Source organism: Anticarsia gemmatalis, chromosome 16 (genome assembly GCF_050436995.1).
Source record: "Anticarsia gemmatalis isolate Benzon Research Colony breed Stoneville strain chromosome 16, ilAntGemm2 primary, whole genome shotgun sequence".
In the NCBI taxonomy this organism is placed as follows: Eukaryota; Metazoa; Arthropoda; class Insecta; order Lepidoptera; family Erebidae; genus Anticarsia; species Anticarsia gemmatalis.
The window spans coordinates 4,960,243-4,972,247 of record NC_134760.1 but is presented as its reverse complement, the minus strand read 5'-3'; the positions used below and the strand labels follow the sequence as shown (position 1 = coordinate 4,972,247).

Below are 12,005 nucleotides of genomic sequence, written 5' to 3'. Positions count from 1 at the left end.
CAACATCTAATGAACCACTATACATATATTAACGGGTTGTACCTTGATGCGTAATACTCCTGAAGGGGTAGGGTCCCTTAAAGTTCATGTATTGACATGACATAATATGTATTTTCACAATACGTCGAGGGTTCTCTTTGAATACGTTGTTACTTACCATACAACCTGCATAATTTAAATTTTGAAAGTAAAATAAATACATTTTATCGGGCCATCAGTAGCTTTATTTAAAGCTTTTCCATCTTTGAGTACAATAAAGCCATTTAAAACCAATAAATCCATACAAACTGGAATGAGTAAAAAAGAACGGTATCTCGATCGCAATCCATTAATTTGTTTCCCATGATACTTCGGTGTGATTATTCCCTCAGACAATGTTTAACGTGATGCACGATAAGTTTAGCATCTTATCATTACCATCCTTGACTTACTCAGGGCGGTTCCCAGTAGCTAATAAATAATATTTAATTAGCACTGATTACGATTGCAACGGGCGTGAACGATTACAAATTACAATTTACATAATAACAGACCTTTAACTTGATTTTATCAATCTCTAAAACTATCAAATTAAATGATATTGTAGGTTTAGTTTACCTTTTCAGTAAACTTACTGTCCCAGACTGTTTTGCTGCGATAGTTGGCGATAGTGTTTTTTCCTATTAATAAACAATTTTATGTCACAGTAATTATCATAAATCATTATCAGAAGCGTGCTAGTTTAACGTTAAGGCCCAATCCAAAATCAATTCACATTATCATATTTATAACAACGACACAATTTATTGAAAGTACATGTTAATGCTTATTTACAAACACTTTAGTATCCACAGGTTAACCTTTGATTAAATAGTCATAATATCTACCTGTTTCTTTAATGAAGCATTGTAAATTTATAGGATTTTATCTCAATCTTCACCTTATTGATTTTTTGCGGTTTTACAGTCAAGGACGACTTCTTAGAAATTTTCTAGCAGTACACAAGGACAAGTTCTTGCGAAACTCACTTTTAAGTTATCTTAACTCTTTTATGGAAATAAAAAAATGATGTTACGAAACTTTTGTAACTAAAATGTTGTATTTGTTTACCTCTTTACTCAAATTGGTATTTTGTCAATCAATGATTTCGTCAAACACTGCATGCCAGGACGTATTCTGTTTTCGAAGTTAGTCTTTTTAGGTTAGTGATACGCAGATATTCAGCCGTTGACTCTTGTCAATTATTTTGATAGATTGATTCAATTAGTTTCCACCGAACTATAGTGATTTTGACAAATCGTTTCTGTATCGACTTGTCTAACTTATGTGCGTGTTCATAATGTACCTTAATATAATACCTAAGCAGTATTCTAATGATGTCTATTTTAAGCGCCCTATTTATTTTGCATCACGCAATATCGTTCTACAACTGTTCTTGATGAATTGGTCTGACAATAACTTTTCATATTGACTTCACATTATATTATATGACTTGGTTGATAACTAGCAGCCTTTTAACCTGCATAATTATTTTTTCGAAAACCCTTTGTCCAAATTTATTCGTTCTTTATAAATATAAAGTACATGGTCTTTGATAACACCATATATTTATCCAAACTCAGAACTCTACGCAGCGCATTATGAACTTTTAATTATTTTAAGTTCTTAACACAAGTTTATTGGGAATATTTTCCCCGACCATTTTTTCGCTATTTCTTTTTATTCGCGAAATCCTAGAAATACACATAGCTCCCATAAAGGCGTTATATGGGTTTCCCCTTTGTCGGTCGTGAGCTATTATTTCTGTGAAGCGAACGCCTCAGCTAAGCGACGTCCGATATCAGAATGGTTTATAGCCAATGTCGTCAGAACGTGCTGAGGGTGCTAAATGGGAATCCGTTTACTAAATCCGTGTTTTCTAAACTTCCTTTTATTAATCAGGGCATGAAAGAACGAGTAATGTCTGTAGTAATTCGAATCAATACTTCTAAAATAGCCGATGTAACTTACTTGATAATACTGTTCATCGTCTTAAAAAACAATACCATATAACAAAATACAGGCCTATACTATTCAGTAAATGAAACATGCTCGACTACGTAAGTGTTGATGATCTACTGTGATGATATGGACATCATACTACCTCTTATACAATGTATAATATAGTATGAGCTGTTTTAGAACCTTATAAGTAAAAAAAAAAACACATCATCTCTGAGTAAAATCTTTCAACCCAGTTTTGTCTAATACGAGTCTGGGACGCGTTTTCCGCAAAATTGGGAGTAGTTATGTTCCGCCACGCTAGCTGTTTGCGGGTTGGAAATTTTTATTTCACCTTAAATTCTTACAATGTTGTACAGACTTCTAAAAAGAGTAAATCTGCAAACTATGTTGTTTAGTGAGTCCCTATTCTCTTCATAGTAAGAAGAAACGGTCGTCAGTTTTGGGGTGAACTCTCCTAGCAGAGGGCGGCTAAAGCTGGGAACATTTGGGAGGGCGCGGGGGCGGGCGCGAGCAGAGCGGCGGCACACTGTAGTCTCCACGCGGAGCCGGAGCCGAGCGGTGTCAGACGTCAGTTCGACACCGAGCGACACACAAACCGACCGCCTCGCGCAGCCACGCGATCGCACTACGTTGCCGTCGTCTTCCGCGATATAAACAATCGATGTTCACTTTCTTTCATGTCTAATATAAGACCAGTCGAACACTCGCATTTGTATACTAACCACGCTTCGATCGATTGGTATTTAATTCTATTTCAACTTTTTTTTCCATCCTAAACAAAAAGTTTATCGACCCTCACGTTGCAGCTATAACAACCCTTATTCACATCACTCAGCCAATCGCTCCCTCTAATTATTGACTCCCCTAAAGTTTGAAAAATCCGGTCGCTCTCGATTCTGCCCTTTCATAGCTTTAATATTTGTATTATCGTGCTCTAGTAGCGCAGCTACATTTTCTCTCAGTACCAGTTGTTGCAACGCAGTCGTCACGTTTCCTTCATTGCTTATTTCCTCGATTGATTGATTGCGCTCGGAGGGTACAATTAATTTTTTCCTCTATTTCACTATCCGGAAAACTGTAAGATCATCGAGGCTGTGGCAGGCGTAATCCTAACTTGGCAAACGGTTTTGCGTCACCGTTATCTGTATTCAGGTCAATTAAGGCGCGCTGAACCATGACACTGCGTTGACATTGACGCGTTTAGTTTTTACTGTGTGTGGTGAATGTGAAACTGGTGGTTCGTAGTGGACTGTGAGCGGTGTGTGGGCAAGTCCGGTGCATGGTCGCGTGAGGCCCGCCCTCCTCAGCGGATGTGCACGACGCTGCCGACCTGGTGGTTCGTGCCGGGTGGAATGCCAGCAGCTCTTGACCTAACTAGGTAACATTATCATTTTATTACCATTATGTATATTACTCAATCCATTTAAAGTTATGTCAAGTCATTATAATTTTATCACTCACCGCTCGACTGAACGTAATACAAAAACAAGATAGGTTAAATTAGCTTTATATACCATCCTCAATTATTAGTTCCGTGTATTTACGTCAAATGTTAATAAAGGAATCTTAATTACGATTCCATCTCAAATATGATTATTAAGAAGCTCCCTGTGATTCGTTTTATATAATAAATAAGTATTGGGTAACACCAAGCGTCAATGTAGTATTTAAAGTCGACTTTGATAATTATGGTATCTAATTAAGTATTGTTAATTCTGCGTTTGTATTTCAATACATAATTAATATGTATTTGTATTTATGATTACAAAGGAGCCATTGAATCTTAACGTTCCAATAGCCAATAATAATTACCGTTTTGCAAACAATATGAAATGACGTCGATGTTAAGTTACCTTGCGTTGTTCAAGTGTTACATATCTCTAAGATTGCTTTTATAATCATCTATGTAGTTTATGTAATAACAGCAGATGTGCTACGTTGTATAGCTGCGATTGATATATTCACTACGTATACACACATACATCCGATACACATATCCCTCATATTATGTACACCGGCATTTCTTACTTAAATATTTTGCCATGCAAGGCATTCGACCGAAGAGAGTGTTGATATACCGATAATTTACATTACATCATTGACAAACACATACTGTTGATTGATCAATATAATAACAATAACATAATGTCTGATGTCATCACAAACAATGCTAGATTCACATTAAAGCAAAACTAACTACGTACCTATTTAAAGGCTATCAGTATTGCGATTAAACTTAACATGGAACGATAATACAACTTGTGAAGCCAAAACACGCAAGGGAAACACGCGCTGAAGCGTTTTATAGTATTACAACAAATGAAACCATTTAATACTTTTATTTTATTATTCACTCCCAATAAAAAAACCTATCCAATGTGTATAATGCATTATCTTCAGTATTCATATCGGTATGTGTTCTAGTAGAGACACAACATTTATGGAACGTTTATATTCAGCAGAGTGTACCACCCGCGTCGTTCACCGTTCACGGGCTCACAACGAAATCGGAGACTTCGCTGTTGGTGGCAAAATGTTATGATACTGTAGACAGCCGAGCCTAGTTCACATATGGACATTTTATACACACCGATGTTCCGCCAAAATATAGGGTACCTACTCTTATTATTCAGGGATATCAATAATACTAGTAATACTGGTCTACTGGTCCATTAGTGTCCCATCTTTGACGCTTGCGATAGCCTCTTCTCGGAATTTGAGGGATTAAGAATACTTCACAAAATTATAACCTGAGTGCGGGATCGCAGACTGCACACCTTTGAGAAATATTTGAAGAGCACTTAAAGAGATACTTGGATCTCACAATCCTTAATGTTTATTTCAAAAGATGAGTTTTATTTAGTATTTGGAGTAAACCACCATAGTTTTGAATCATCCGTCACCATCGGATAGGTCATCTGATTCATAATCCTCTTGTATATGTAACGACGTAGCTTACATTTTGAAGACAAATACACAAGGCTTTAACCTGTCTCCTTGGAACAACGCTTTACAATGGCAATCTATCTCGACTCCCACAGGACATGTCGCGTTTCGACCGAACCCCGCGTTCGCAATCTCACGAAAATATGGCATTTGCTTGACAGCCGGGACTCTTCTATTGATAGATCTAGCTGCCATACGACATTATTGCTTTTCTCTTACAATATTAAATGTTTCAGGATCGTTTCCTGTTTTATTACCGTTCATACTCTACATACTTATTTTGTAATTACGAGTAATTATTTTCCTACTGAATTATTTCAGAGGTGTAGTGCCTCTGAAACTTTTTACTTCGGCAATCGTTTTCTACATTTCAAAGGGACTCACGCTCACGTACTTTGTTGTTACATTTTGTGAAACTGTTTTAATGTACAGGTTTACAATCGATAAATGTATATCGGTCTATCAAGCTTAGCTGATCTTTAGTAATTTGCCATGGAATAGTCTCGTAAAGACTGGGTAGCACGCAACTTTGTACCCGCTCCACCAACAAAACCGCTGTACTGAAATAATCTACTTTTTGACTGGGTAATCGCTTGGAAAATTTAATATTACGTAAGTAATCTTGATGCCTTTATACTAAACCGTTTGCTTTGAAAAATAAGAACACAGAGGTTATTTATTCATATTTTAAAAAGTTGTTTATCAAAGCCTCTGAGAAACTGGTAAACGGTATTTGGTGTTGTTTTTGTATGACTACAATTAGCATTAATCGTCACTTTAGTCAATGAACTGGTTTCGTCGGTATGCGTGGTTTTAGTACGGACACAATAAAGTAGAGTCGTCTAAAAGGAGCGGGCGGCGCGGTGTCCGCACTTGTCCCGTTTCCACGAACCGCCAACAATTTATCCGAGTTCAGTGTACCGGTGTGGGCATGTAAACATGTGTGGCCAGTGCCAGAGAACTACTCGACGAAACGCGTCTGTGTGAATGTGAACGTCCAGTACGTAGTAGCTTCACTCAATCGCGTATCTCGCTCACCATGTACACTTAACGCTTATATCTACGTTTGTCTCCAAATAAATGTTTCTTTAATACGGTATCATTATTTAAGTTACGTTATATTTGTTTTGCCTATTCAAATATTGTTATCAATAACTAACTTGCTAAGTTATCTAAAGTCGAACGTGAATTAAGTTGTTACTTTTTCGTTATACTCGCCTTAACATTCTAATGCATGTTACACATACAATTTAAGAATAGGAGCCGATTGTCAGGACTGGCAGCCACACAATCAATACTTAGAGGCTAACGTTAACTACGACCAAGTCGTTGAACCTAATTAAGTTGCTGACTCGCAACACAAACTGAGCTCATATTGCGATAAGAGATTATCGTCTCTACCATAATGATTTTCGATACTTCTATAATACATTCCAAAATGGATAATTGTCTTGCCCTTGTTTGAAACCCACTGTGAGGGGTACTAAGATATTAAAGTGTCTTGCTACCAAATATGGATCTTCATTCGCGATAAACTCTATTATCTGTCTCAATAATTATTGTTCGATTATAAACATTCTGAACCTAAAAATCAGATTGAATCGCATAATGAACAGAGAATGTGTGTTGTAGTAATTTGTTTAAATTTACAAATCTACATGTAGAGCTATTTTAAATAAACAACTGAGCAAGTTCGAAATGATGAAACGTTAAAAAAATGTTAATGATGTACTTTCACATACGGGACATTATTCTGCGTAATACTAACGAGGATGCGGTAATTGTTAAGTTCTTGGTCATGATACAGATCGTTGGTTTTAGTAGAGCTGGTCTATAAGCTGCGTTGTAATCGTAATAATAGTTGTTGTGGTCCATATTATAAAAGTATGTATTAAAATTGAGTCACAGCCCCGGATATCTATGGTCAAAAGTGTAAGAAGGTTATACAGATAACATACATATTAATTTATTATTAAATTTGTAGTATTTTGTTCAAGAAAATTAAAGTCAAAATAAATGTTTGGACCGTCATTCGCTTATCAAATTATCGCTTAATATATTTGCAGAGCATACAAATAACAAGTATTAAACTGTAGAACAAAGAGTGATTTGACATTGTCCCTTGGCATACATCTATATTTAAACAATTAGTCATGATAAAATCAAGGAACTTAGGGCGAGCAAATGTTCTGTCCAAGCCACTTGAAGCTTCTCTGAGGTACGTACATACTACTTAATTCGTAAAGTTGGTAGGCGGCAGTTCGTTAGGCATTTCCGCGTTCGTCAGCCTTCTGACAGTGCGGCACACGCCGGCAAGGCCGTGTGAACCTCTTTGTCTATTTTTCGAAGCGAGCGAGGCTCAAAAGTAATTTGCGGTTATTCACATGCCACGTCTTGCACGCAACCGTCTCTGTGACTTATCAAAATGAAATTAATTTTAGCCTAATTCCACACACGCTCGTACAGTGATCTTAAACCATATCAGGGAACTCAATTTGATCCTCCTGTTATTAGGAATTATGAAATTAAGGGTATTTTAAGCTACGAAGGAGTTCCAAGGACTAACGTTAAATAGTTTTTAAGAAACCAAACAAAGCTACGTCAAACAGAATTGTTCTCAGAATTCTGTTGGGATCGCGGAAGGGACTTCGAGACCGCAAAAACAAAGTGTAATATTCTAACCTTAATGCTAGGTGTGTTATTTTATCAAGATATACTCAAATCAAGTATATTTCAATATAATTTCTGCTAATGTATTTTTTTAACAATACATTTGGGACTGTAACTTGCAAGGTTGAATTTCGGTAACAGTCGCAATTCAAGCCCAATAATGTATTTAATTAGCGGAATTTGATTATCCTTAAGTCACAGCAATCATATCCACTTTACTTTTGTTATATTTCGTTATCAAAATTAAGTCCTGACTTTCAAGTGCATTGTTCTTTATTGTAAAATATTATAGTCAATCGTATACTCTTCCGTAAGCTATCTTCCTTTATTGTTACAACCTCCTATTTACTCCTAAGTCAAAGTAAACCGAAGCATTTAAACTAGTTGCGATAGACTTTGCGCAATGTCCACTATGACGATGCATTTGTTCTCGCTTATGTTCATGGTGTCGCATGAAGTTAGAACGCTATAACTTAATATGATTGAAACAGTCAACATAAAAGGAAATTGTTGTTGATTAAGTCGCTTAAACGACTAGACACAATTACACATAAATACTTAGTAGCGTCGCAATAACATGACAGGAGTGGTAGCTAATGGGTGGGTAGTTGCAGAAAAGTTACGTAACGAGATCATTGTTTCATTCTCTTACCTTGCCTGCGAGGCATGCGGGAACATGGACGACCTTAGTAACTTTGTTCTTCGGTTCACGTTAATATAAACCGTCAGTCAAACACTATTAGTGAATATTTCGATTACTTGTTGCTTTGATAGCCCAGTAATATGTTTTATAAATGATCGAATCGAATTTGTAATGTGTTTATGATTGATTCAATCGTTTTGTTTATCTCAAGGAAGTCGCTGTTTAATTGTATTATGCAATAATATTGATTTATCTAGTATTACGCGATGTTCTTTATGTATCATTTGTATAAATAATATCATATCATTTGATTCCTTATTTAAAGTTAAAGTGCCTTTGTGACGTCACAGTCATGACTTCCTAATATTACACATCTATATCCCTTATGTGCTGAAAAGTAATTAAATCATTTTAGAAGATAGTGTACATTTGAGAGCATGAGATGGATTTCAGCAGCCTAGTAACAACTTAATACGGAAATTAGTCGTTTAATTTATGACTTTCACCAAACACGCGCAGTCATTGAATGCAGCTCTGTTGGTCTACAAGCTCTTTTGACCAATCATGCGTTTTGCTATAAACGTTGGTGTCCAATTTAGTTATTTCCCCATAACACCCGTGAATGCAGTAGTTGTAGGTTAACCGGACGCGTCGCGCCCCTCGTGCGTTGAACTGCCGGTTATATTTAACTGCGACAACACGTGTGCACCGGCAATACGACACGCCGCTCTCCAACTTCGATACTGTTTTAAACTCAGTAAAATATTCATATTTCACACCATTAATAAGAAATGAATCGAATCTTCCCTATTTTGTGTTTAACGACTGTACTGACTGAACATTTGTTTCACCAGACTTACATTAAAGGCAAAGAAATCATTGAATACTTATTGTCTTACTTTCAAAAAGCGCAAGGAAGTTTAAAGCTCTTTCAAATTCTTCTGCGGGGAACGATGCTTTTAAAATTTGCATTCTTCAGTCTAGTTTTTAGACGCCATTCAGTTTCCGAAAGTGCATTGTCGTGCGACCCTCCATAAAAGTTTTGTACCTTTCATAGGGAGCGCTGTATGGTCTCGGGAACAAGGCAAAGGCATTCTGCTCTCGGTACCTGAGGATTGACAATAGAGTTCAATCAACTCTGTGCACGCCCACCCAGTCCGTCATTGTAACGCACTGTGAGCACTTGCTATTGTCGCTTCCTTGGCCACTTTACATTGCGTTCTAAGATTCACATCATTCATAGATCTCACGTTTATCGAGTAAAGGGAATATTCTACTGGATTACCTGTACGTGCATTATAAGAATCAGAGGGACTACTTGGCATAACCTTTGATTGTTCAGCGCACAGGCAGTGAACCAAATATTATGATCGTAGAGTTTCGCCTATTTAACGCAACTTTGCCAATTCAGAACTTATTTTATTTCCTCTGAACATAGTAGACAATTTTTTAACTCTAAATTCTCAATTTATATTACCTACTCACAGTCTTGTAAAGCCAGATTGTTAGAATTCCTGGATCGCTTTAACACGATTACGTGTACGCGTTTTATGATTATTTACTTTATTACGTGTATATTTTTGAATATTTGTGTATATTTTTGGAAAACATTTAAGATTGAAACGATAAGATTAGCTTCTCGTTGTATTGTTATAAGATTCTCATAATAACAAGTAGGTACGAGGTTAAACTTGCAATATGTTATAATTTTTGCGTTTATAAGGGATATTCTATCTGCAACTAATCAAAACTGAAAAAAAAAATTGAAAAGCTTACCTTGCCTGGAAGGGGGGCAACACATGATTATTGGTAAGTCCCACAGGCATAGTGTGACTAAAGACTTAGTAAGTACGACTATTGATTCGATTCGCACGGCGGCACTACGCCATTACGTTACTTTTGAGCTATGATTGACTACCTCTATATCATAGCACATACCACAGCTTAATGTTTACTAAGTCATAGCTAGATGGAGGTACGCTCGTCAACAAACTACATAATGCTATCCAACTTTCCGCGTAAATAAGTTATCCAACTAATAATGTAAACTTTTCCCGGGACAACGCGGTCAGCTTAAAATTGTTTACGTTGTTGCTATTAAATTTCAAGTTGAATTTCCATTAAAACCATTCGGCTGCATCGCAAAAAATAAGCACACGAATTTAGAGGCGAGCCCGAGTGGTGCGAACTCGTCGCAGCCGAGGCGTATTGATCGGAGTGCGCGCGCAGCGTCTGCCCAAGTGTACACAGACGGTCGGTGAAGCGTTTCGTCGACGTGCTACGACAACTGGAGTGAACACTCAGACCCACCAGAATGTCATTGAGCATTCAACCCCTGCACTAACACGACATTGTCATCGATTACGATTCATAATCTCATCCATTACCGTTACCATTACTCGTGTCATCAACCCTGTTCCTTTCAACAACAATATCTAAAAATAGATTGTGTTACAAATACTACCTGAGGCATTCTAATAAAATAAACATAAATAACGTCCTGCGAAGAACGCAACACTAAACATAGTTTGCAGCGTGAAATAGACTTGATCAGCTGTGTGGATCGTTGGCGGTCTCCCCCCGCGCCGTGGCGGGGTGCTTATCTGACATCCTCCCGCGTGATAAATCGTCGTGTTGTATCTTCACCCTCGCCTCAACTACACTACGTTCTTTAAACAGAACACCCAACTTTCGACCATACAAAACCACAGGTTTAAATTAACCTAATAACAAAAATAATCTAAATATTCATTTCCAGATAAAAAGTACTTTGAACAAAAATCTGATACTATCTTTTTGAGAAAGCTTTAAAATTTAATTTCGTTAATATGGGAGTTGCGTTGATTAAAATATTTAATTAAACAATCTTTAACACGAGACAAAGATCAAAACTCATGCTTAACCCTCAGGGACTGGAAATATCGGATTGCCAAATATCTTCGTAGACGCGCCGGCACCCTCAGAGGTCGGATAAACTGCTACTAAGGTTTGGGAGAAACGAGATACGCTGCGAGGGCCCTTTTTGTGATTAATATTCCCTTAGAAGTATAGGCTTTATTTCGTGCAGCGATATGATTAATCTGCACAGTTATAAGACATCCGAGATCGCATATAAGACATTCTTGAAAATATTTGTTTTTGAATAGTGACTTTTAAAAATGATTAACAAATAAAATATCAGCTTAACTGATGTTTTCAGCAATTTTAGATGCATTTTTATCTCTGTGATTGATAAGACCAACGCATTCGAGTTGGGAGTTAAATAATGTCATGACAATGACCGTGTTATTTGCCTATCATTCTGAATCAAGAGTATTATACGAGACAATGGCGTCCGGTAAACCGCAATCATGAGCACACGATGTTGATATAATATGTACAAGTATTTGACGAAACCACGCGCACAACAGCCGCAGTGTACGTCCGACTTTAATGGCGAATTGTTAAGTGCTAGAAGTGTAGGTTCGATATCATACGTAATATTTCCAGTGACCCTCAAATGTACACTTGTGACTTGACTACTAACCTTGCTCCATTCGCTGGCGGCAAACGTTACTGACTATTACCTTACCGCCTCATCTACTCGTTAGTCACTCACGAGGTCGCTACCACCGGTTTGGCACTTTATTGGTAATTCATATTTCCACTTTAGTAGCTATAGTGTACATTTCGCAATGATTTTGGGCCTGACTTGTATATTTAATGTGTTCTTTATATATTTTATTTGTATGTATAAATAAATTCTTCGTTGTTGACGTTTAAA

The 12,005-nt window shown here is 37.0% G+C and overlaps 1 protein-coding gene across 2 annotated transcripts in view; it reads left to right on the top strand.

The window, feature by feature from the left end:
- The window catches only part of gus (splA/ryanodine receptor domain and SOCS box containing gustavus), a 46,190-nt gene that overhangs the window by 8,770 nt on the left and 25,415 nt on the right, over positions 1–12,005 (top strand). Inside the window, exon 2 of one of the 2 annotated variants that reach the window (XM_076124334.1) lies at positions 3,229–3,361. The exons of the other annotated variant lie outside the window; for it this stretch is intronic. Coding sequence (XP_075980449.1) covers positions 3,229–3,361 — 133 coding nt within the window. The remainder of the gene's footprint in view (positions 1–3,228; positions 3,362–12,005) is intronic. 2 annotated transcript variants of the gene reach the window in all.